Source organism: Carassius gibelio, chromosome B1 (assembly GCF_023724105.1).
Source record: "Carassius gibelio isolate Cgi1373 ecotype wild population from Czech Republic chromosome B1, carGib1.2-hapl.c, whole genome shotgun sequence".
In the NCBI taxonomy this organism is placed as follows: domain Eukaryota; kingdom Metazoa; phylum Chordata; class Actinopteri; order Cypriniformes; family Cyprinidae; genus Carassius; species Carassius gibelio.
Genome location: NC_068396.1, coordinates 35,810,561 through 35,838,520, shown reverse-complemented (window position 1 = coordinate 35,838,520; position 27,960 = coordinate 35,810,561). Strand labels below are relative to the sequence as shown.

At 35.0% G+C, this 27,960-nt stretch overlaps 3 protein-coding genes and 1 long non-coding RNA gene across 5 annotated transcripts in view; 3 read left to right on the top strand and 1 right to left on the bottom strand.

The window, feature by feature from the left end:
- The window catches only part of LOC127949439 (B-cell receptor CD22-like), a 336,416-nt gene that overhangs the window by 4,378 nt on the left and 304,078 nt on the right, over positions 1-27,960 (bottom strand). The window lies entirely within an intron of this gene.
- Positions 1,234-27,960, top strand: part of LOC127949571 (uncharacterized) — a 69,874-nt gene continuing 43,147 nt past the window's right edge. Inside the window, exon 1 of the long non-coding RNA XR_008152327.1 lies at positions 1,234-1,352. This is a non-coding gene — a long non-coding RNA (uncharacterized LOC127949571). The remainder of the gene's footprint in view (positions 1,353-27,960) is intronic.
- On the top strand, positions 15,001-18,097 carry LOC127949528 (protein CD300H). 2 transcript variants are annotated; one of them, XM_052546981.1, is made up of 6 exons: positions 15,001-15,202; positions 15,321-15,680; positions 16,995-17,042; positions 17,126-17,239; positions 17,535-17,578; positions 17,665-18,097. In XM_052546981.1, exons 1-6 carry the CDS (start codon positions 15,172-15,174, stop codon positions 17,950-17,952), a joined length of 885 nt encoding a protein of 294 aa, XP_052402941.1. In that variant the 5' UTR covers positions 15,001-15,171; the 3' UTR covers positions 17,953-18,097. The 2 variants fall into 2 exon arrangements, with proteins under 2 accessions (XP_052402941.1, XP_052402940.1); XM_052546980.1 differs by having other exon boundaries at positions 15,318-15,680.
- LOC127949526 (CMRF35-like molecule 5) lies at positions 24,181-27,064 on the top strand. The gene is made up of 6 exons (XM_052546976.1): positions 24,181-24,647; positions 24,765-25,082; positions 25,325-25,441; positions 25,557-25,661; positions 26,068-26,123; positions 26,215-27,064. Exons 1-6 carry the CDS (start codon positions 24,608-24,610, stop codon positions 26,497-26,499), a joined length of 921 nt encoding a protein of 306 aa, XP_052402936.1. The 5' UTR covers positions 24,181-24,607; the 3' UTR covers positions 26,500-27,064.

Here is a 27,960-nt window from a genome sequence, read left to right as displayed (position 1 = left end):
ATGGAGTAGCACAAATTACACAACAATGTTAATATGCTTTGAGGTTCCTGGAACAAGTAAAATGCAACTTGCCTTTAGTCAAAGTATAGCGGTTGGCTAATATTACATCATCATTATAATTCAACATGATGTGCTCACTCGGTTGAGAGAAGATCAAATCCAACAGAAAGAGAAAACTGTATTTTTAAATTCATTGTCATAGCTATCTGTCCTCTTATATCTGATTCTTATATTTAGTCAACAATTTCAGTCAGAATGCAAAGACAAGCCCAGCTAGAATTTTTTTTGTTCTAAAAAAAATTCTAGGAACATTCCCATGGATTGTTCTAACAATGTTTTCAGCGGTTTTATTTTTGTTCCCAGAATTTTCTCTAAAAACATTCTAAATATGTTTATTATTAACGTTATTAGAACATTATCCCCTAATAATCTAATTAAGATTTAAGAAGATGTCTGTTTAAAAGTAATAGTTTAGTCTGATGTCACCATAATGGTGATAAGTGTTGGCTTTAGTTGTTCAATTTGACACTTGACTTGTCAGTGTTGTTCTTTGACTGCTGTAATTTTTATTATGACAAACAACAAGAGAACATCTGGTTAGATGACACTGGTTGCTGGATAGCTGTTTTCACCCAATCTAATGTATGGTCTTAGTTACATATTAAAGCAACTTAATGGCTCAACTCTCTGAGACTTAGCTGAATTTAAAGCAGATTATTTAAAACATTTGGGGAAAAAAACAACCTTTTTTTGTCACACAAACATCAAGATTGTGTGTATGAATCTCAACAATGGTGACATGCTTCATGCTGCAATGTATACTGGGTACATCACACAAAACTCATCCATGGCACCCAGAATGCATTGCGGCATGAAGCATGTCACCATTGTTGAGATTCATACTCTAATTCTTGAGGTCTCTGTGTGTCTGAGCGTTCTCTGGTTCATTAGCAATCTAACTGAAAAATAACAGACAAGATATAGTATAAATTTGTAGGATTTTATGCATTGCATCTGCTGTAGTCATTAATGTTAAATTAATAGCATAGATTCAACTCCAGATAAAACCAGTTGATCAGATCACTACAAGAGGAAAGTTCTTATATCAGCAAGTATCAACATCACCTGATGACATCTTTTCCTACAGTTTTTGGTGCAAGAAATATTATTACAGCAGCTAAATGAACAGTAACACTGAAAAGTGTCATACTGCCCAGAGCCATCAATGGAACACTTTTTTTACAGCAATGGCGGCTCGTGGAGCCTTTAAATAGTTCCCGGAAGTAGCAGCAAACCGATGCCGCCCCGTAGAGATGCAGCAGAACAAACCGTTTGCGACGCACTTTTAACAGGTAAGACGTTTAAATAATAAGATTGAATATTATCAGTACATCTTAATAACAATAAATTGCGAATTAAAACCGTCTAGTAGATTATCACTCATTAAATGAGTAGATTTAAGGTTTGTTATCAGATAACTAACAGATTAGGCTAGGATTGGAGCTGAATAAAGTTAGTAACAAACACCCTAATAATTGTAAAATCTGTTCTCATAATTCAGTTTCATCCATCGTGTTTGCAATTAGAAAAAAAGGAGCATAAACATATTTTTTTTGCAGGAGTGGGGAAAGTTAGCTAACGTTACATAGCCTATTACGTTAGTTCAATATAACGTGTGACAGCGGTGAGTGGAAGTGGTAAAAATGAGGTTATAAAGTTTGTTCCTTATTACACGTATTAAATTACTTAATAATAAAATGCACCCTATTGATATACATTTAGAGTGAATTGAGTTTGCAAAAACATGGGTGGAGTGTTTTTAGTCATTGTGATTCATTTACTATTACTTGTCTATATTATATAATAATACTGTATTATATACTTAAACTTGTTAGTGTATAAAAGTAACATACTGTAACATTCTGTGGGTGCTGGTGGGTGGAGGATTAGTGGTGAACTGTTCTGGGATGGAGCATCAGTGAGGATGCAGGTCAGGAGAGCTGAGGGGACCTTTTTTTATAGCTGAATTTTCATTATTTTTCTTAGTGCTGCCTTTGCATTGCTTGATCTTTATTTTTTTTTTTCTTGTCTCTTAATTTTTTTTAATAGACCCAGGTAACTGGCTGATGGTTCACTGGAATGCTGACTGGCTGCTGACTGACTTGCTGCTGGTTGACTGGGCAATGTCACCTGTCCCAGTCTCTCCTCTCTAACCATGTCCTTTTTCTTCACTCTCACTTTCCTTTCTCTGAGTGTCCTCATTCTTTTTTCCTCAACCTTTGAAACTGATCAAGGTAGAATACATGGTTTTGCTAACTGAGTGGAGCATCCCCATGCAGCACAGTAAACCACGGTGGAGACTATGCAAGGACAACATTAAAGAAAGGACACATACAAAATGCTTGTCATGCTTGTAAATTTATTAGAAATGTATTCATGAATTGCTGTAAATAGTTAATTGTATAATTACAATTTAAAATAACTGTTTTCTATTTTAAAATGGAATATACTCCTGTGATGCCAACCTGAATTTTCAGCATCATTACTTTTGAATGGCAGTGTACATGTTTATATACGAGTATGCTTAAGTTGTTTTAAACCTGAATATATTGTGTACATGAATAAGTATTGTAAGAATTATACTAGATATAATAGGTATATTATTTATAATACATAATTATATTACTATATGTAATTGTAAGAATTATGAACAGTAAGCTTCATTTTACATTTATTTAACATGCTAATTACTGCTGCTAACAGTTAATTGACCCATAGTGCGGTGTGAGCTGAAAATCACCTGTCACCAGCCTGTCTCTGTACTACCTGAAAGTCATCAATATGACATGAGTTAACATTAGATCAGTGAAAAAATGGACAATATGTAACGTAAAAAGGCAACAGCAACCCGTGTTTATAAAACTTAACGTTAGCCTGAAATACTTTTTTTAAAATAACGGTAATTGAACACTAATCCTCAAATATTACCCGATTTGATATTTTAAAAACAACATCGCTGTAACTACATACTCATGCTACATACATATGTCAGTGTGTTGTATAAATATATAAAATAAATGCATTTATTGACTCCTTATTACCAGAAATTGCAGTTCTGTCACTCTACTCTATCAGTTTGAATGGCCGCCAATGCACTTCCTGGAACTATTTGAAGTCTAGACGAATCACGTGACAACCAAACATTTGGAACTTCCGTTGTCGCAACTCTCTCTCTATATGGCTCTGATACTGCCTAAGTACTGATCACCATAATGGTGACATCAGACTAAACTATTATTTTCAATAAACCACCAACACCCCTGCTTATCTCAGTAAGAATTTTGTTTACATTTATGACAGAAATAATTCTTGTTTTTAATAAGTGAAGTTGGTAATACTGTTATTGGAGTTATTTACACTAGAGTTTGACACCAAACAGAGGTTGGGTTTTCACTTGCAACCAACATTTGACTTCTGAGCAATGTCAGTCCACATATAGTGTGATGGAAAGCTTTATTAGAATTTTAGAGAATAATTTTGTAACAATGTTATCAATATACATTTTTAGAATGTTTTTAGAGAATGTTATCCTAACTTTTAGCAGAACATTCTGGGAACTAAAATAAAACTAACCGCCTAAAACATTAAACATTTCTAGGTGGGAGGTCTATGGCTATTATGACCATATTAAAGGAAGTCTGTGCAAAAATTTTTTGGATTGACACAGGCTGTTAAGACATATCATGTGGATTTACACAACAAATTATAATTTCAGAAATTATGTTAACAGATTAAAGTTTTCAATGTTAAAAAATAATTTAGAAATATGAAATGATTGAAAAAAATGAACCGTCTACTTTTTATATGAAACGAACACCGCCAGTAGGAGACGCTAAGTGAGGAAATAAATATTTGTTTTGTTTGTCCTGCTTAAAATTGGACACTATAACAGTATCAATAAACATAATAATTATTTTTAAGTGAAGTGACATTCAGCCAAGTATGGTGACCCATACTCAGAATTTGTGCTCTGCATTTAACCCATCCAAAGTGCACACACACAGAGCAGTGAACACACACACACTGTGAACACACACCTGGAGCAGTGGGCAGCCATTTATGCTGCGGCGCCCAGGGAGCAGTTGGGGGTTCGGTGCCTTACTCAAGGGCACCTAAGTCGTGTTATTGAAGGTAGAGAGAGAACTGTACATGCACTCCCCCCACCCACAATTGCTGCCGGCCCGGGACTCGAACTCACAACTTTTCGATTGGGAGTCCAACTCTCTAACCATTAGGCCATGACTCTATTTAAATGTATTTATTAATTAAAAGTTTGTTGCCTCAAGGCAACATTGTACCACAATGGACTAATTCAGAGGTGGGTAATCCAGGGGCCGAAGAGTAAAAGTCCTGCCATATTTTTGCTCCACCCATGAACTCAGCAGCTGATTTCACCAGAGGAGGAACCAAGTCATTCCTTCCAAGTCACAAACTAGTCTTGAGTCAAATCCCAAGTCCTCAAAGAGTTAAAGTTAATGAGATAATTAAGTGACTAATTAAATGAAGATTGTTCATTAGTGATGAACTCCTGCTGTTAACAATCAACATCACTGAAGAAAAGAGAAACACAAGCACTACAACTGACTTTAAGCACAGCCTTGGATGAAATCAACTGGAAGAAATAAAACTGTGCCACCATAATTTTGGTGAGTATTTGCTTCAGTGGAGGTCTTGAGCCTTTAAGAGTTTTTAATCAATTTGCTTCTATACAATTGCATTATTGTTTTACAGTACACATTTGTGCGATGCTGATTCAAGTCTTGATCTAACAGGTAGCTTATGCTTTTGATAACTGTGTGATCTTAATTTAAATTTCTTGATTATAATTTTAAATTAAAGAATTTCAAGTTCACTGCTTTGTGTTTGCACTTTAAATGCAGTGTATGAATTCTGAGTTTGTCACTTTCACAAAAAATCTCATGATGTTAATTCCAACATAATGCTTCAATATTAAGAAATATTAATTAAAAAAAAAAGGCAGTTTGTGATTAGACATTTAGCCATGACCATTTATCATATGATCCTCAACAGTGGTGAAAATAATTATTCATACTGCAGTGCATTATGGGAGTATTTCTTGTATCGCAACATGAAGTGTTTTGTTGATTGTCACCATTGTAGAGATTCATATGCTGGTTCTTGATATCTGTGTGTGTGTGTGTGTCTTAAAAGCAAGCGCTGGACTTCAGATTTCTACATGTATTACGCAAATTTAAAATTCATTTTTTTTTTTTTTTGCGTACGCTGTAGTTTCACCAGGATTATTTAAAACCTAAACATGCGAAAAAGAAAAAAACATTGTTTGAGATATAATTAAATCAGCTCATTGTGATTACATGTTCTTCATATATTGCAGTACTCTCTTCTCCACAACACCACATTCAGAGCTACAGAGAGAGATCTAACACAACAAGTCAAGGGTCAAGAACACAACTAATTCAAACACTGATCTCCATGATGGTGGCAACATTTTAACCAATAAAACATCAACATCTGATCCTCTGTACATATCAATAACAGCAGGTGTTAATAATTAAGGCACAATCATAATTTATTTAGTTACTTAATTATCTCATTAACTTTAACTCTTTGAGGACTTGGGATTTCACTCAAGATTGACTTCTTGGAATTTTTTCTTCCTCTGGTGAAATCAGCTGCTGACTTTATGGTTGGAACAAAAATATGGCAGGACTTTTACTCTTTGGCCCCTGGATTACCCACCTCTAGAAATGAGTGAAAAATACCTTTTTCAGTGGAGAAAATATCAGAGGTGGACATTTCAGGAGCCAGAAAGTAAAAGTCCTGCCATATGTTTGTTCCACCCATGAACTCAGCAGCTGATTTCACCAGAGGAGGACAAGCACAGTGTCTGGAAATTGCATTGCAATAACATGAGTCTAAATCTAACGCATCCTGAGAGTGTTGATTTGGTCCAGAAACAGTATAAGTTATGACTACATGAACCTTAAATGATGTTGAAAATATTTCCACTGACCACTTTTGGAACTAGTTTTTAACCTTGTAAGGTTGTTCTGTGAAAGTCTAAATAAAAAAAATTAAAAACGTCATAAAATCTTTCAATTTCACTCCTCAGTGGATGTCTTTTCAATGTCTGACATAAAAGACATCCACAAGACGTCCACTGGACATAACTTTGCCCAGTGGCTCTTTTCATACACTCGGTCAAGTAAACTGATGTTTTTTTTTTTTTTTTTAAGAAAAAGAAGGACAAATCATTTTGAAGGAAATCTTTATCGAATATACTCACACGTGACACTGAGCTGAACAGCAGGAGAGATGTAAGTGTGTCCCTGTACACCACAGCTGTATCTGCCTGCATCCTCTCTTCTGACTGACTGCAGCTGGAGTTGATTGTTTCTGTCTCTTCTCTCAGTTAATGGCTGTGAGTTTCTGTACCAGATGAATGTTGCTCTGTCAGTCAGAGAGCAGCTGCTTTTACATGTCAGACGGACTGAATCTCCCTCTGTCACTGTCTCAGGAGACTCCACCTGAAGATCTGAACACAACACACACATTATATCTAGTGCTGCTGTCATACACTGATTATTATTCAACACAATGCACAGAAGAAGAGTGAAACCTCATCAAAGTCACCTATGACAGTCAGAGTCACTCCTGGAACACCAAGCCATTTCTCTCCAGGTTTATCAGTGATGAATCTGAAATAGTACATCTGTGAATCCTTCTGTGTCACATGACTCAGTCTGATGGTGCAGTTATTCTGTTTATCTCCCAGATACTGAAGCCTCTGACTGTATTCAGGGTCCTCAGAAAGATTTGGATACTCATAATCAGCATTTTTATCTTTTGTTTTGGTCCAGAACACTTTAATGATCTGACGTCCAGTAGGGTATGTAAAACTGCAGCTCATTATCACTGACGAGTTCTTTAGTGAACAGATGTGTGAAGAGCCATAATGCACACCCAAACTACTGCCATAAACTCCTAAAATACATGTGTGGGAAAAAAATATTAATAATGAAAACACTAGTCATTAAATCCAACAGGTCCGTAAAAGTTCAATACATCTTATTTTCTTAAAATTTTCTGAAGAGAGACTCACCTGGAATCATGAGCAGGAACATCAGAAAAAGAGGAGGAATTATGAGCAATGACATCACTGCAGGAAAAATAATACAACAGTACAACAACTTATCTTTATTTTAATAAACATAATAAGAACAACATTAGTAAACAGGTAAATTGTAACCAATGATAAAACTCCTGTAAAATCTGCACTGTTGTACCTTTTACACCGTTGGAAATCAAGTATAAATAAGCAATAGATGATCAGAGGTTATGAAAAAAAATTATCTCACTTCTCTCACTCATTCACTTATTATTACCATCATTGTTATTATTATTATTATTATTACTATTATTAGTTGTTTTATTTAAATCATTTATTACTGAATTAGTTTAACTCTTACTTTGTTGTAGTTTCAGCCATTAGATTCCAGCAGACTGAGCTGCAAATGCAAGCGGAAACTGTTCTTCTGTTGTTTTTTCCTTCCTCTTTTTAAAGTCTATTTTAGCGGATTGCCCCATAACAAGACAGGAACAACCCAAACAAAACCTACAAACAGTGGTGTATAAAGTACCTGCCCACACAGCAAAAGGATCCGCCGCGGAGGCATCGCGGCTTCCGGAATGGACCCGCGAAACGGACCCGTATCGGCGTCCACTTGCGCGCAATGACGGATCCGAAACGAAGGTGGATCGCGGACCCGCCGTCCGTTTTGGACCCGTACATTTAAATATATATCCGCCACGGACTCCTAAAAATACTGTCTCATTTGGCCAAGTAACCATGTTAGAGATCAGTGTCTGCTTTAGTTGGGCTCTTGACCCTTGAATTTTGTCTTAGTCTTTTCTCTGGCTGTTATAACTATTTGTTGTAACTCAAAAGCCCAGAAGAAATATGTGTTAACCTTTACCTAGGTGTAGGTTGTTGTACTTTAGATCGGTGAAAATAATTATTCATTTATATTCTCAATTATTGAACTGTACGGAGTTTAATCTCTGGAGAAGTTGGTTTTGTGTAATTAGTAGAAGTGGTTCTAGTAATAATGACTCTAAGAGCCAGTGACTCTGTGATAATCCGTTAATATAAAAATGACTTTCTAAACGTTTTGTACTCGTACATTTTTCTTCTATGCAAGTAATTGGTCAAACACAGACATTAATAATCAGAATATGAACCTCTACAATGGTGACGAAAAAAACATGCTGCAATGCATGCTGGGTACTATTGTAGAACAAAACTCATCCATGTCTCCCAGCATGCTCTGCAACATTTTTTTATTGTCACCATTGTTGAGATTCATATTCTGATTATTGACGTCTTTGTGTGACTGTTTGACACCGTAGAAGACCACACGGTTTGAACAGTCATTCATATTAACTCATTATTACAGAACCACTGGCTCTTAGAATCACTTTTACTATAATCAATCAAATTACACAACACTGATTTCATCAGAGGGAAGACTCTGTACAGCTCAATAATTCATGATTATCATCACCAACATAAAGTGTAAGAACCTACACCTAGGTACAGGTTAACACTTATTTCTTCTGGGCTTTTGAGTTCAATAGTATCCATCTGCAGACCCGCAGCACAGCCGTTTTAGAACCGCCGTTTCAGAACCGCTGTTTCAGAACCGGAAGTGAGGGGCGGAGCTATTAACACCTAGAAATGGCGGAGAGCACGGTGAGTACTTTTGCTGTCATATGGTGAATAATTTTCATTAGTTTTCACAAGTTTTTATTAGGTGTTTATATTTAATTTGTGATTGGCTTCATTGTCTTATTGAATCTTCAATTTGTTGTCGTTTTTAAGGTGTAGAAGTTTTCTGCGGATGTTTTGATTAATCTCGTGTTGTAAATGGGCCTTGCATATGAATAGTTTGTTCTCGTTTCACCTGTTGTATGCATTGTTTGTGAAATAATGTTACCGTATAGTTTAGCTATTTTAATCCCATTTGTCGTGCTTTCATCTCTTATAGAGACATATAACTATTCAGAATGGTGACGCATTACCTGAGCTGCAGCAGTGCAACAAGTGTTGCAGCAATTATCACTGCCCTTTTTGCGCGGCCAGCGTGTTTAAGCCAGCCAAACTGGTCAAATTAAAAACCCATCTTCAAAGCCACTTTAACAAGGCAGTAGTCTGTGGAGGTATCTTGATTTGTTTAATATGTACTTACAATATATTATTGTGTAATAGGTTACCAATTTACTTATTAATTTATTTTAGGCTATACTATACACAGATGTGGACTAGGATGTAGACCAGCTCTACATCACCACTGTCCATACTGTGAAACAACAATTTTAAAGAGAGGTGATTTTGAAAAACATGTACAGGTTTGCAAAAAAACCCACCTCCAACTTCAGCCACAATTCCATCTCCAACCACTACAGCATTGACCACACCAGCTGTGAGAGGGACACCATCTTCAACCACTGCAGTGCTGACCACACCAGCTGTGAGAGGGAAACCATCTCCTACCACTGCAGTTCTGACCACACCATCTCCAACCACTGCAGTGCCAACTACACCAGCAGTCTTCTCAGGAAGGGTTTGCGTAAGGCCTGTGATCAGAAAAAGATGCCCAGTTTGCAATATCCTCATTAATAAAAGAAACCTAAAAAAGCACATTGACCGCAAACACACAGAAGAGCCAATACAGGACATTAATGCCACATCCCATCTTGAGAGCCAGTGCATCGATAGGACAAATGGCATATTTACAGTTCTTAAAGTTACAAAGGGTCACAGTGTTCCTCTTCATATTCAGGTCAAGACATGGGGAGAACATCATAAGGTCATTTGTGAATCACATGAATGTCAGGTCAGTATGGAAGTTGCACAGAGAAGTGGCCTGTCATCATACCAGTGCAAACACATCCGCTCATTCATGCATACATATATAAACATCTGTAAGAAATGTAAAAATTATTTTTTTCTTTAATATTCTGTAATCAAGGAGCTACCAGTAATCCGAGACATGGCAGAAGCTGTGAAATGGATTGATTCCAATAACCATCTGCTCAGAGGGCCGGTGGAAGAGCCTCTTTTCCTCACCATGACTGAGGAGGAAAAGGAAAAGGCCCCCAATGATCTCAGTGAAAGCACAGACTCTTCGAGGGAGCCCTTTACGTTTCTTTTTCAGTTCAGGGATGACATGGACTTAGTTATACAAGAATGTCATGACAAAATGGGCCTAAAACTGAACTGTTCATTTGATACATTTTAATTTAAATTAATGCCATATGGTCATGACAATGTGTGAATTGTTTGTTTTGTAAATTGTCATTTTCATTTTATACAAAATTGTCATGGCAAATTGTTTAGCAAGTTTATTCCATAAACTTTAATTATCTAGTTTTTGATGTGTTTCTTTTAAAATTTTGTGTGTTTGAAGATTTTTACAGCAATGTTTTAATTGTTTTGTAGTGAAATGCATGATACACATGTTCTTTGCTTTGAAGTATATTTTTTTATGTTGTGATTAAAGTATATTTCATATAAAATGCCTTAAGTTTCAATTAATTTTTATTATCTCGAACTCGAGGAAATAGCTCACGTAATGCAATTAAATGAATAAGTATATACAATTATATTAAACAATTTTTTTTTAATGTGTCGTTGTAACATGCGCACATAAAGTATAACGTTTCTTATGAATAAAAGCCAATTCAAAACCGTGGGTGGCGCTGCTCTGTACGTAAGCTCCGCTCCTCGCTTCCGGTTCTGAAACAGCGGTTCTGAAACGGCTGTGCTGCGGGTCTGCAGATGGATATATCTCTTTGAGTTACAACAAATGTGTTTTAGAAACACACAATAATAACAGCCACAGAAAAGACAAAGAGAGAAATCAAGGGTCAAGAGCCCAACTAAAGCAAACACTGACCTCTAACATGGTTACTTGGCAAGACAGTATATATTTAGGAGTCCGTTGCGGGTCCGTGGCGGATATATGTTTCAATGGACCCGCCGTGGAGGTAAGGTTTTAATCGCGGATGCAGCGCGGAGCAACAGCGACGTCCGCGATCCGCCTTCGTTTCGGATCCTTCATTGCGCGCAAGTGGACGCCGATACGGGTCCGTTTCGCGTGTCCATTCCGGAAGCCGCGATACCAGAAAATAACTTTGTTAGAATTTGACGTTACCGTTTAAAATATTACTTGAGTAAAAGTCTTAAAGTATAAGATATTTACTGTACTAAAGTACTTAAAAAAGTATTTATTAAGTCGTTTTTAAATCTTAAATGAACTTAGATGAGAAGTAGCCTATTAAAAGTACAATTTCAAGTAAATACAAAATGGAGAACAAAAAAAAGCTAATATATAAATATAAATGTATATATAAATGTTCATAAACAGCTTGAGTAGCAAGATTGTGTTTAGTTTCAACTATTTCTTTCATTTTGTATTTTTGGGTAAGAATAAGAAGCGCTTCTTCTGGTACTTAGTGTCTTTCATTCCAACATTTCTTGAACCTGAATCTGAAATAGCATGCATTGCTATGCATGCTATCTCAGATTCAGGTTCAAGAAATGTTGGAATGAAAGACACTAAGTTTTCATTTTATACAAAATTGTCATGGCAAATTGTTTAGCAAGTTTATTCCATAAACTTTAATTATCTAGTTTTTGATGTGTTTCTTTTAAAATTTTGTGTGTTTGAAGATTTTTACAGCAATGTTTTAATTTTTTTGTAGTGAAATGCATGATACACATGTTCTTTGCTTTGAAGTATATTTTTTTATGTTGTGATTAAAGTATATTTCATATAAAATGCCTTAAGTTTCAATTAATTTTTATTATCTCTAACTCGAGGAAATAGCTCACGTAATGCAATTAAATGAATAAGTATATACAATTATATTAAACAATTTTTTTTTTTAATGTGTCGTTGTAACATGCGCATATAAAGTATAACGTTTCTTATGAATAAAAGCCAATTCAAAACCGAGGGGGCATGGATGCATTTAAACTGCAGATACAGGTGTTTAAATAGGCCTAATGTTTGAATACTGATATTTGAAATAATTTAAACATGAAAAAAAAAAAAAAAGTTGAAATGTGAAATTAAAACCACCAAGGTGACATCAAGCAAATTTTAATGAGGAAGTCATTAAGACTAAACTGATTCAATTAAATAGTTGATTCATTCAGAAACAAAGCATTTGACTGTGTTATTGGGTGACTCGTTGAGTTATTTATTCAACTGAATTGTTGAAAAAGCTGATTCTTTCAATAAGTAAACGCCGTCCATTATTCAGATTTGCAAAAGAGTTATTTGACCTGTTATGAAAGTATAGTTATAAAAACAATCAATATTATGCATAAAATGTAAGTCACTTATTGCTTTACTGAATTTTAATCAAATTATTATTAAATGTGTTCCTGATATCTGCAGAAAGAATAAGTTAACTACACAGCAAAATCTTCAGAGTTAAATCAATTCTGTTCAGAGTGCATATTGTCCCAATCTACAGAGATTTAAAATAGCACTGAAGTGATTAAGTGCTGATTGTGCAGTAGTGATGAACACCTGCTATTAACAAACAGAATCACTGAAGAAAAGAGAAACACAAACTACAACTGACTTCAGCTCAGAGGTGGGACTTTCTAGTCATAATCAAGTCTTCAAGTCATACCCAGGTTCTCAAAGAGTTAAAAATTAATGAGATATTTAAGTGAACAAGTAAATTATGATTTTGCATGAGTACTGAACACCTGCTGTTATTGAGAATTACAGAGAATCAGATGTTGATGTTTTATTGTTTAAAATGATACCACCATCATGGAGATCAGTGTTTGGTTTAGTTGTGTCTTGACCCTTGATTTCTGTATTAGATCTATCTTTCTTGTAAAGCAGAAAATCATCATGATTTGGCCCGATAACAATCAAGGTAACTTCTTCTCAAATGCATGTGTAAGTTTTGCATAATCAACCCCAAGTGAAGCTGCAAGTTGCAAGCACAGTGCTGCTGTAATACTGACATAGAATGCATTTTAAATATATACATTGCTTATGAAAAATGTAAATCCACTTTGACCCACACGGACATCAAGAACCAGCTTGTGAATCTCAACAATAGAAATAATCAACAAAATGCTTCATGTTGCAATGCATGATTGGTAACACCATAGTAAAAACTCCCATCATGCACTGTGGTATGAAAAATTATTGACACCACTGATGAGGAACATGTGATAAGTGTTTACAGTGTCTAAAAGCCTTAATAGTATTCAGCTGCAGACCAGTAGTACCACCAGCACCGCCAGGACTGGAAGTGAGGGGCAGAGTTATAATTGTCAGACGCTTATGATAAAGACTTAAGCACAGAATTGGAAGCTCATAGCGCTACTTTAGGTTTTGGAGCTTTTATGTGAAAGTGAACTCACAACCTTTCGATTGCAAGTCCGAGTCGCTAACCGTCAGGCCACGACTTCCCCTTCTTCTCTTTTTTTTTTGCCATACTCATAATGATTTAAGGTACAGTTACAGTACAATACGCATTTTAAAACATTAATCTTGTGTAATATAATTGTGTAGTTTTCCATTTCATTGTATTATGAGAGTTCCTTCTTGATAAGATGCAAGAAATAAATCTTGTTTATAATAAGTGAAGTTGGTGATACTGTTTTTGGAGCTATTTACACTAGAGTTTGACACCAATCAGAGGTCAACATCAACATCTGACTTCTGAGCAATGTCAGTCCACATATAGTGTGATGGGGAATTGTGTATTGCATGTGTAAAACCTAAATTGAAATTTAGAAATCAGAAATGAGACACACCTTTTGACGTTGAAATAGAAGACTTTATTGATTTAAAAAAATGAATGTCAAACTCATCCAAAACAACTGCAGCACATTCCTCAAGGCACTAATACTGGAAACTTTTCAATGTCAATAGCATGACTTTGACATCACTTTTGACAAAGAAAACTACTGCAAAATATCCTTTATTAAATCTGTAATAAGTCTTTGTAGCTGGAATATGAGATTTGATTTATTTTAAACTGAATCATGTGGTGGTTTTATTTTCAATAGTATGTGGTTTATTATAGTTCTGTGGCTAAAACCACCATCAAACTGTTCTTCTAGGAACCAGTAATACGACACACCCTTTAACATTTAAATGTTTGTTTATGAACCGGTATACTGACTGTTCTAAAAATGAATGAATTAACAGATTCAAATTCAATTCAATAGTGTTCATCCCGACTTACATATGATACTAAAAGATGGCTGTAAATATTGTTCTTTGAACAGATACACCCGTGTAAGTTTACATATCAAACTGTGTGCATTCTAAATTCATTTATTTCTAAATGTCAAACTTGTTCAAAACAAGTGCAATATCCTCCTCTAGGGGGTGGTAAACTGCACAATCTCTGTAATGCTCTGCAAGCTTTTTCTCAATTGTTCCATTTCAATAACTTCTGTTGTGCTATAGTTCTGAGAATAAAACCAACATTTAAATGTTCCTTTATGATCCACTAATAAGACACACCCCTTATATTTCATAATTTTTATACATTTCACAAGTTAAGCTTTTAGATAGAATATTTTTATTTTTTCAAATTGCTCTTTCTTTTGCACTATGCAGACGGACCCTATCCTGAAAAAAAATAAATAAATAAAAATAAAAAAAATAGAAAACCGCATGTTTCTTGTCATTGTGCTAAATCATTAAACTACTATTGAAGATTTCCTAGGCTGATTCTCTGACAAATGTCAAACGTCGAACAAACTTTATATTGGTCATTTATTAATAATAAATTAATTTTGTAAAAATAATAATAAAAATAATAATAAAACAGTAAAAAAAATAATAAAAGAGTGAATTGTAAATCAATCAATCAATCAATCATCTATCCTTGAGGACAGCCAGACTTCACCTTCGCTGTCCTGAAGAGGGAGCTGTTTTTCAGATCACTGTGTTTGTGTTTACTTTACCATGTGCATTAGGGAAGTGTAACACAAACAACTGAACACACACACACACTATCTACCTAATATTTAGTGTGAGAAACAGGTAGTGTGAGTTGAGGTTGAAGCAGGCAGTCATGAGAACCATCACGTCCATCAGTTTCTCAGGTATGATCTCTCATTATATTTTCAATGAGAATGGCACTTTTTGCTATTCGCTGTACTTGATTTCATTGATAAACACCAAAATTCATCATGCTAAATCTGAAATGGCCTCTGTCAGCAGTTCTTGGTCTCTCAGCGCTGTGGCTGATGGAGTACTCGCTGGCTGTTAACATCATTGGATCTGTGGGAAGCAACATCTCAGTCTCCTGCAGCTATCCTGAAACCTACCAGAACAACAGCAAGTACTTCTGCCAGATGAACGGCTCGTTTGCTCCAGGAGCTCTTCAGTGTGTTCACATCAGTCAACCAGAGACGAGGTCTGAACGAGGGAGACTGGCTCTTCTGGACGACACCAGCGCTCATGTTCTTACAGCAAACATCTCTACACTGGCTCCAGAAGACTCAGGAAAGTACCTGTGTGGAGTAGATATCGCTCTGCTGCCGGATTTCACCTCTGAGATCTGGATAATAGTCACTAAAGGTGAGATACACAACCGCTGAATAATGTCCTTAATAATACACACATATTTAACATTCAATTTTACTGTTTTCAAAGAAAAAAAAAAAAGCTTCGTGTTTATTCATTTATTTACAACAAAGAACAGTGTTTTTGTCCAAAAAGACACTATTATATGAAAATTGTGCTAAAGTCATTGAGGAAATTGTACAATGAAAAAAAAGTCATTTAAATGAGTGACGCTATGAAATTGGACAAACATTTGATCATGAAAGGATACCAAAGGAAGGGTGAGCAATACGACTGAAACATAAAATAAAATAGTCTACCAGATGTTTCACAATAACAATAAAAATCACAACATAGTTATTTTTGCAGGAATGCTTTTTTCGATTATACTGTAATTTCAGAGGTGGATTTACTTGTGTATGTGCATGCAGAAAACCAGAAAAAGCAGAGCCATACAATTGTCAAATTATCTTACGTCTTGTTGCAGTTTAACATTGCTTTAAATGTTAAACTGGCAAAGTTTAAAAACACATGAAAACCATAAACTTTCATGAAAATGCAAAACTGCAACCTTACATGAAATCAACTGCGATAGAGGTGAAAACACACAACAAAATGTCCTTTAAGATTGGAATTGGAGATGTTTACTTCTACAGCTGAATGAACTTGTAATATGCATAAGAAATTACTTCAGTGTTCAGTTATTCAGCTCTCCAGTGTGATGTCTACACATAATAAAATATATATTTTTTGCATTTAAAGTTTATCAGTTTGTGCAGTATGAACAACGCAGTACAACAATGCAGTTTGGGCAGTATGAACAGGAAGTCTAACTGTTAGGAAAAAAATACATTCTGTCTCCTTTTAAAGTTATTTAAACAACTGCGTTTAGATACATGTGGTTTCGAAAACTTACTGTAAACTGAGCAGTGATACAGTGGACAATTATTATATTATAAACAGATTTGTTACACAGCAGGACTATTGAAATACAGTGAAACCTAAAACCTTCATGATGACTAAATAAATAAATAAATGAATAAAACCTCCATGTCCATTTGTCACAAAGCCATGTTATGATTATAAGTGAGATCTCTATCTGTTTGGCATCATGAACACTGACGTATAACAGTTATGGGGATTTCTGCGGAGTCTCATATTAGTTTCAGATGGGATGTGATACAGCATGGTCTTCCTCTTACGTGTCTTGCAATGAGTCAGTGTGAGAAGTGAACTCACACACTCACACATATGGGGATACATGAAAACCAGCCGAGGTTTCATATATGAGGATGAACTACACACCGTTCACTTTTGTTTTCTGTGCAGAACCTCCACACGAGGAAACCACAGACCTGTTCACGGAAGAGCTTCCTGGTGAGATTCTGACACACACACACACACAGAAATCATGCAGTTGTGATTTTGCAGGCAAGTCATTGTCACCTTTGCATCGACAGAGTCTTACTCGAGGTTCATGATGATGGTGGCTTTGATGTGTGTTGGCGCCCTGTTTTTCGTGTGTTTGTTCGGTCTGTTTCAAGTCCTCAAGCACAACAGCCGGCGTAATTCAGGTGAGCAGATCTCTGGATCATCTCAAGCATTTAGTGATTTATCTGAAACCACATGTCCTACAGTTCAAGACGTGCTAATATATCTCACCTAGTACAGAAAGTAACTTGGATTTCACCTTAACGTTCACATTCTGTTGAAGCTCATGATACTTTAATGGGAAAATTGTCAGAGTAATACGACTGATATAATGCCACAATATTGAAAAAATATTTTCATGGTATAATAGATAATATAAGGTTATTATGACCTATTTTAGAAAAATCAATCACTTCAATCTTTATTTGTTCTGATCAGGTTTTGTTCTCCACTGCACCAGGACTATATCAAACCCAGTGGTGGTGAGTTCATGAACTTCTACAGCTTATCATACTCTTATCAGCATCAATATCTGACTAACATGATCATATGTATTTCTTTAATATAGGATGGCCACCAGAGAACAAACCGTGACCTTCCAGAGTTACCCAAAGTTCAAAGTGAAAAAGAGGAACTTAATAGACCTACAGTCCCAGATGATACAAACGCAGAACCGTCAGACTACACTGATGTTGTTTCAGCACAAACGACAGATCAGATCTACACAGAACTGGACAGCAATAGACAGAGTAAAGTGTATCAGAGTCTCACAGCTGATTCTGTTCAAGAGTCGATCTATCACACTCTTGATAAGACTAAGTCTGAACACAAAATCCTCAGCCAATCAGAATCCTAGTTTCCTCTGAACTTTATATGCTGCTTTCACAAAACCAATTTAGGATGGTATTTTACATATTCAATAAATACAGAAATCATGCTCATATGTCTCAGATATAGATTTGTGAAGAAAAGACTGCCTAATAAACTAAAGTTATAACTCTTACTATTCTTCGTATCACCTTTGTCTGCACTGCATTCACAACTGTTTTGTTTTTTGTCTTGCTCTTCAGTAAAAATACTGAAACATCCAGTTTATCTGAAAACAAATTGTATTAGCTTTTACTTAACATTAATTAATCTTTAAAGCATCAAGCAACTGGGCCAATTTGCTTCACATTCCCTTTAAACAGACTGACACTTTCAATAGTCAAAACTTACAATATAATTAGGAATAATATAGCACGTTTCTGTGTAAACAAGTGTAATATGTAAAAGACTACAACTGGTTAATTTTTTAGTCATTTTTATATGGTGAAAAGTTGACGATGACAGAGAAGTTGGTCATATTGAGAAAGTTCAGTGAAATGCATTTGAAACTACAGTATTAAGTTTGGTTGAAGATTGGTCCTAAATAGTAACAAGGAAGTGAGACAAAGCCTGCCAGACAGATTCAGTTTTATTCTCTGCACACACTAGAATCAATTAAAAATGTGGAAAGCAAGAGTCTTTTGTTTCTGCATCTATACAGGTGAGTTGTAGTGATCATTTTACAACAAAACAGCAGCAAGCTTGGCAAAGGCTTACTTTATTGCTATAATAAACTGAACAAATAATGAGGTTCCAAATTAAGGCGATACGCTTGTTACGACCGCTAGGGGTCAGCCGTAACAGGAAAAGGAAGAGAGTCTCAGAACCTGAGAGATGTTGAATAACAATCATTTATTTACAAGTTGGGGCTTAGTGTCAGGGGCAGACAAGGCCAAAAATCCTCTTTGTTAACCCTCTACACTTCCTAAATCAAAATTAAAGAAACCAAGAGAAATAAAATACAGTTTCAATTTACCAGACTCCCTAAACCCAAAACAATGTGAAAATTGACATCAAAATAAAATGGTGTCGAACACCCTACGTCCCTCAATTTAACAAAGATTTAGATAAACAAAATGTTTACAAAAAAAAAAAAAAAAAAATATATATATATATATATATATATATATATATATATATATATATATATATAGACAAGTTAACAGCAAACAATTTACAGTCCAAATCCAAAATCATAGTCAATCAGGCTTGGGTCAAGTCAACCAGGAATATCACAGAATGGAGGCAAAAAATAAAATAAAAAAAAACAATACAACAGAATTATCACAGATCACAATCTTATACACCAACACACTATCTCTCTGGTAAGACAATCAAAAAATGAAACAAACAACAATAACAAGGCAAACAGCAAACTATTGAGTCACACACGATGGCACAATCATGGCCTCGATTGAGAGTTTGGGGCAGTCCTTATATCTGGATCAGGTGAAGAAGAGAACCAATCACAGCCTCCAATAAATTATCTCCAGGAACCGCCCATCTGAAACAAACATGCACAGAGAGAACACAAGAGGGCAGAATGGAAACAACCAAAACATGACTTGGGCTCATGACACGCTTAACACCATTTGAACAGATCAATTACTTGAAATATCGCCATTAAAATTTATTAATAATTTTATTTTTAAATTAAATTATTTTTATTATTACATCATTAAATATGCATGCAATTATATGAACATTTAAATATTATAATATTAATTTGTATTCTATTGCTTAAAAAATACTTAAAATCTTTTTTGTCTGGATATGTATATTCCGAACAAACCGATTGAGTAAAAAAAACTGATTCATATGACAAAAACACAAAACAAAATTAAAATACAGCTATTTTCACATCAGTTTGCTTTGCTGTAAACTGTATATAGTGATTTTAAAATAATTGTTTGATTATTAACTATTTTCACAGAGGAAACTTTACATATATTCCAGTGCTACTTAAGACGTGTTTTCTTGTCTAGGGTCACATATACTGTAACACATGTATTGCCCATTGTTAATTAAAGCTTTAACTGACATTAAGTAATTGAATCTTATTGTATAATGTTACCAGTTGTCCTCAGTTTGTTATGTGTTGAATTCATCAATAAAGAAAAATCATTGATTTGTTGTCTTGAATAAATAAATGTCTCTGGTTGAAAAAGTAGATGTTATTTATTGAGACTCATTTGTATGGTATAGAAATGTGTGTGAGGTTAGTGGGAGCACAGGTCATGTTACGTCACTATTGCGTCACTGCAGATGTCTCAAGATGATGGCGAGACAAAAAGAGAAGTAAATACTTTGTCTTACCAAGCAGGAGGAAGGAGTCTTTTCAGCATGTGGATTTTTTTAGGTTTCCTCTCCCACATCTGAACAGGTGAGTTAGCGTTCACTTACTCTTTGTGAGAAAATTAACATCTAAAGACTGAGACATGATGACATCTAACATGAATGATATTTGGACTGACTTGTGCTATTTATTCATTTGATCATGTGATATCCTGTCTGACTCTTCATTTCTAGTGGGCTCTCTGAATCTTCAAACTGCTCCAGTGGGAGAAAACTTCACAATTCCTTGCTCTCATTTCCTAGCTTAGATTCACATTGTTTGATGAAGGATCAGACTTCACCGTGACCATCACTGACCTCCGGTTAACAGACTCTGGCACTTACATCTGCGCAGTAGACAGATGTCTTAAAGACACTCACAACTATGTAACTCTACATGTGATTGAGGGTAAGTTATGCACTGAATACATTTCATAAGTTATTTTAGTGAGTTTTATGTGCTGTTGTTTCATATCAGCCATCTAAGCTAATGGATAGTTGGAGTTGGATTGATGCTGTTTGTGGCACACAGTGTTCTGGAGTGGTAGAAAGCAATTGTATTATTAGTGAAGAGAAATACCTTTTTTTTTTTTTTTTTTTGGAAAATAAAAAATAAAATGGTTATGGTTTATAGCAGCTGAAATAACCCTTTTAGAGGCCGAACATCTTTCTGGGAACATGAACTTATAGATAACCATTAATGAAGTATCCCTGTAAAGTTTGTTCATGGTTTAATTTCCAGACAAAATATATGAAAGCATTCTTTATTTTTTATTTATTTTTTTTTTATTTTATTTATTTTTTTATGAAATTGTAATTCAAACAACCAGAAAATGACTTTGTGGAATTTTGAAACTGTGAAAAAAAAAAAAAAAAAAAAAAAAAAATATATATATATATATATATATATATATATATATATATATATATTGTTGAAAGTCTTAACTCTGTGTTTCTTAAATATGTGGAAATATTAGAATTCTGGATTACGATAACCAACAACAGGAAACATACATCAACATGTTCCTTTTATAACAGCATATTTATGTATTTATGTTTATTTCATCACATCGACACCACCTTTTCCCCTTTTTTTCCACTAATATTTCTATTATTCACAGTTTCTAAATTAACAACTGTTCCAAAATGTGCATCCTTAACTCCTGCAAGAAGAACAACTACAGACATAACCGGTAATTGCCATCCATCCCAATACATTATTCTGTTCATTTAACCCAATTCCAACCTAATCCATCCATCCCAGTCAACTTTACTTCATGTTATTTCACCAGTGCATCACTGCTGTGTCCATCCCTAATCAATCTAACCCATCCATCTCTTTCCCAATCCATCCTGTCCTAATCCATTCTTCCAAATCCATCCCCATCCCAATCAATCAAAACATCTAACCCAATCCATCCAACCTAATCTATCCACATCCCAATCAATCTATATTCATATATTTATTTTAAGAGAAGATAGAGCAGACATAACAGTTTGTGATCTATCAAAATGTATCCTGCTGTACCATCACAAACCACAGGAGGGAAACATGACACAACCCATCTCGAAATCAAGTTTATTCTTTATAAATGTATTTTTAGAGAATAAAAGAACATCAGCGATGAAGCGCTCAACTGTCAACACTTCCCCAAAAACATCAAGATCAGCAGATTTCCCAGTTTGTGTGTGTGGGTGTGTGTACGTGTCAGATAGGAAGGAAAGAAATGTTTAATTTGAGTGCTGGTTTCTGTCCTCAGATCCTATGGTTCATGTCAGTGCTGCTCTTGGTTCTCTGGTGCTGACGTGTACAGTCATCTTCTTTTTATTTATCAAACTAAAACTGAAGAGACGCTCCTCCAGTTTGACATCGTCTGCACATCAACCAGGGGCCTGTACCATGAAGCTGGATTAGGTGGCTAGCCAGCTATGTTTCAGCTTAGTTTCCATCAACCCTGGATTTTAGGTACCATGAAAGTAGCTCGGCTTTAATCGGTGTTCGTTGTCATGGTATCTTACGCTGCACGGCTAACCTGCTCTGGTGCAGGTTATGTTCTGGATTAGAGATCTCAGACTGAAGGTGAACCAATCAGATGTGAGAGAAGTGACACATGTCTGACACAAAGTCACTCCAGTTTATCTTGCTCCAAATTAAAGGTCACTTATGCTTAAAAAAAAAAAAATAATAGAAGTCTGGCTTTAATGGTAATAACTGAGTCATTTTATGATTTATATAATTATACTGATTCATATTATAATTTATCTCTTACACACAAGCAATTTTAGTTTAACATTTATTATAAATTATGTTAAATAAATATTAATGTATACAGATCATGTGATATAAATAGGCTGTAGTATCAAAAGATTGCACTTTTTAATTTTAAAAATTACAAATCTGAATTTACATGTTCAAGTCTCTATCACTATATATTTTCAAATGTATAAACTAAGTTCCACTTGTGACTACACTGATAGAGCAAGATCATTTATTTTATTAGTCCTCCTTCATTTTTCATATGACATTTAAATGTGTCATATTCTTCAATCTCTTAACCTTTAGCAAAACCTTTAACCTTTAGTTTTGAATCTCGCTGGATCTCTCACAAGAAGTAAATCAAACTTGCTTTGTGTTGCAAGGCTCGTGATTGGCTGTTTGCCAGTGATGTCACACATTCATGTGCACGCGCTCCACAAACTCAGGATCAAAGCCTGAATTGACAAAGAAAGTTGATGAACAGCATCATGGTACCAACAAAGCCGGATTGGAGAGGTTTGGTTTTGTCAACTCAAAACTAATCCTGTAACTCTGAATTTGTTCAGCTACCATCATGGTACAGGCCCCTGGTTTTCTGATTTATACCACACCAAATGTCACTGCACAAACAGACAGTCTGAACTATTCCTCTGTGCAGTTCATCAAAGAACCCAACCGCAGTGTGAAGACCAGTGAGATGTTTGAAATGACCCCGAATGAAGGAGTAGAAACACTTTATTCATCTGTTCAAACTCAACACCAGTCAGACTTCACTGATACAAACTCAATTATCTATTCCACTGTTCAAAAAGGACAGTAGATGAGCTCGATTTGACAAGTGCACTTTTCATTTATAGTTCAAATGTCTTTCTGTTGTTGTCAATGCTTTACTGCAGAGGTTCTCGACTCTGGCTCTCAAGGTCATTGTTCCTGCAGAGTTTAGCTCAAACCTTGATCAAACTCACCTGTCTGTAATCCTGAAGCCCGTTGATTAGCTTGCTCATGTGTGTTTGATTAGAGTTGGAGTTAAACTCTGCAGAAAAGAGGTGCTTGCTAGAAAAAATGAATGTCTACATTAATATTTGTTTATACAGTGCAAGTCAGCTAAGTGTCCTTCAGATAATAAATCAGTACATATGGCATTTTCCCACAGTTACAGGGCATTTAAAGGGGAGGTTGGTAAATTTTAGATACTGAACTACTTTCACATCCTGTTATCGTGCAGAAGTAAGCCATACATGGTCTTACGTCTTTCAAATGATCAAAATGTGCACTTTTTCAAGTTGGAGAACTGTTAATAGACAAAGGCGTAAGAGTAAATATTATAAAACACCTAAGAGTAAATATTATTTAAAAAAAAAAAAAAAAAATCTTGTATGATTTATGATTGTGCATAGTCTTGAGTTACTTTTACCTGTATGGTGTTAAGACATAGTATGAAATGGTTCATGATTATTATTTTTTTATTATTAGAATGTAGGGTATAAACTACAAAATGTATATGTAGTTCATTGTTAAGCACAATAAGCAAAACAAGAGTCTTTAAGGCTATTCTGTTTTAAGATTGTTTATATCATTCATTGATTACATATAATTATGTAATATTTAGTACCTCTGATTAATTACTGGCAAATTGCTTGTCCTTGTTGCTTGATCATATATTATCCCTAAAAGTCACAATGATTTATTCTCATTGCATTGTATAACAAAATATAAACATTAAGCATTTATATCCAAGACACAATTTAATGATAATTATGAAAAGTGAATTTAAAGAAATGTAATGTGATGCTCTCTGCGAACACTATGCAAATACTCCACATGAATCCATGAAAGCATAAAAACACAAACAAATGGTATGATTTAGATCTTTTCTGATATTGTGTTGATATGCTGTCAAGATATCATCATGTAGTGACGAATTTGGTTAGAAATACGGGAAGGGGAAGGAGAAGTTCAGCATTGCGCCATATACATTGACATGCACAGAAGACAAAAAAAAAGGTCTGTTTTTAAGGGTTTATTTTAGTCAAAATTGTCATTAATCCACATCATGTGGAGCTTTCTTCTTCTCTGCTCCTGCATGCATATCGGTGAGTTCTCCTGCGTGTGACAGTTTAACACTGCTCTAATTTTCCACTTCAGTCAGCAGACAGGATTTCTTAATACAGCAAATGTGATAATCCTGGCTAATGACATTTTGTTTTCAGCTGTTGTTGTTGCTCAAACTCTAATTTTTGGACACAGAGGAGAGAGAGTTGACATCAGATGCAGCTATGAATCTGGATATGAATCAAATTCAAAGTATTTTTGTAAAGGCAAGTGCACCTTTGGATTTAGAGACATCATTGTTAGATCAGGATCTCCAGCTGAAGACGAGAGATTCTCTCTGACTGATGACAAGAGGACCAGAGTTTTCACCATCAGCATCACTGACCTGAGAACAGAGGATACAGGACAATACTGGTGTGGTGTGGAGAGGACTTTAACTGATGTCTATTCAGAGATTGTGTTGCTGGTTAAAGAGGGTAAGAGATAATTTCTAAAAATGGAACGCTTTGTTGGGGACAGATTGACCCCACATTAGTTTCCATGAATACTTGTCTTCAGAATCATCCAAGAAGGATTTGATATTTTTCATGTATTTGAGTTCCAAAGTCAATGAAATGAAACCAATGGGGGTCAATTTGAGACCCAACACAAACGTGTCATTGCATTGTGCTCATGTATAACTGAACTACATTATAGTCCGTCTGTATTTTCACTTTAGATGAGAGGTCAACAGCATTTCCAACCATCAGTCTGTTTTTAATAACAAGCACAAGTGTTTCATCAGCTCCTCTGACTCCTCAAACCCTGTTAGCACAGACGTCTGCACCTGACTCAGGTAAACATCTCTCCACATCTCACACACTCACTGCTCCTGTTCCTCTCACATAAACATCATCATTTCACTCTGAGAACCAACCGAGTGGTTTATATGATCTTTTGTGTTTTTTTAGATTCATTTGTCATCATCATCATCATAACTGCAGTAGGTTTGGTTTTGCTCCTGATCTCTGCTGTATTCCTTGTTGTGGCTGTACGAAAGAAAAAACAGACTTGTGGTAATATTTTTAAACAATATAAATGAAAGAATGCATGAATAAAATCTAAAAGTATGATATTTTTTTTTTTTTTTTTTTCAGTGAACTCAGATCAGTCTTATTTTAATGTGACTGAAATATTATTGGTTTTATTATTATTTTGAATTACTTTCTATTTTTATATTTTCAATTTTTATTATATATATATATATATATATATATATATATATATATATATATATATATATATATATATATATATATAATAAAATAAAATAAATGATAAATAGAAAATTGACAGTAGACATTATTTCAACTACTCTTTGTCTGAAAAAAAAAAACTGCTGAAACAGTGACATAATGTTTGGACGGAGGCTAAAATGAAGAACTGAATTCAGTTACTGAAAACAGCATTCATCTATCACAGGTCTGGTTTCCTTCTTTACTGAAGAGCTACATGTGATGACAAGAAAAGCAGAAGAAGTGAGTCAGGATCCTCTTTATTTAAGATTACTTCTTAAGTAAATGTCGAGGTTTACTTTTTTGCTTAGTTATTCCTTATTTCGGTTTATAGAATGCTTACGAGAAAGGAAACCCAGCTGTGGTCTCAAACTCACACACAGCTCAAAGTGACGACGGTTCTGCTTCAAACGGGTTTCACAGACCTGCAAACACAGAAACAGTCGACACAGACCTCGACTACATGAATGTTGCTGCTGCTGAGAGAAACGCTGTGGATCCAGATCAGATCTACACAGAACTGAACTCCAGCAGACAGAGTGACGTTTATCAGAGTCTCAGAACTGATTCTGTTCAAGAAGAGTCCATCTATCACAGTATTGGTCAAACACTGGACTGAACACTGAAGCCTCACAAACAATCAAACAATGGTAACAGTAGTCTTAAATAATCTTGTAGGTCTAATACATGTAAAAGAGTGTAAATATGATACATTTATCACTGCCTTAAACTCAAGCTAAACATGCTGTGAAGATCGTATACCAGTATTGTTCTGAATATAAAAACAATAATAATATATACATTTTTTTTCTTGTAAATACCTCTGAAATAAAATTGGATCATCTTAAATTCAGGGTCTAGACTTTTACATGTCAATATTATGCCTGCAATATTAGCTGGCATCAAAAACCATATAATCAGGGAATTATACAATAATTCCCTGATTATGTGGTGCCATATAACCCAGTTTTATATAACTGGTGGGTCGCAAGATAGTTTTGTGTGTGTCAAGGAGTGTTCGGTCAAAGAACCAACAACATTCATTCCATATTTTTCCTGATGCAACACTTTTACTTTGAACGACATGCATTGAATCAGTTTTTAAACACGTTTAATTAATTTTAAAACTGGTGGAGACCATAGACTTAAAGGGATAGTTCAGCCAAAAATGAAAGTTCTGGTCATCAATTACTCACCCTCATGTCGTTCATCTTTGGAGCACAAATTAAGATATGTTTTGATGTATCTGAGAGCTCTCTGACCCTCCCATAGCCAGCAATGTGATTAGCACGATCAATGTCCAGAAACTTGGTAAGGACATTGGTAAAATAATCCATGTGACATCAGGGGTTCAACCGTAATTTTACAAAACTACGAGAATATTTTTTGTGTGCGAAGTAAACAAAAATAACTCATTTATTCAACAATTCATCTTCTCTGCGTCACCCTAGCTCCATTTCGGAGAGAATCCACAGAAAGTAAACAGTGTATGCTTATATGTGACAGCTGCACCACACAGCCTATTTTTAAATAGTTGTTATTTCTGTTTACTTTGCACACAAAAATGAATCCCGTAGCTTCGTGAAATTATGGTTGAACCCTGGTGTCACATGGATTATTTTACCAATCTCCTTGCTGTGTTTCTGGACATTGATCATGTTAATTACATTGCTGTCCTTGGCAGGGTCAGAGAGCTCTCGGGATGCATCAAAAATATATTATATTATAAATAGTCTTATGGGTTTCGAACGACATGAGAGTAAGTAATTAATGACATCATTTTCATTTTTGAGTGAACTAACCCTTTAAGGACAGTTACAAATGAAGTTTAACATTATGATCCTGTGAATACACACTACACATTTCAGACCATACACCTGCCGATTGTAGTATCATTTTCACAGTGAGTCAGGATCTCACAGACTCACAATATCAAGCTTTACTTGTGAAGAAATAAACAAAAACAAATGGAGGGCAATCAGTGTCGTCAGCTTGTTCTCTTGGAGTAAGTTATGTTTCACAGGAAGAAAAAAACAAAACAAGAGAAATACAAATATGATCTTTCTTAATACCCCACTGT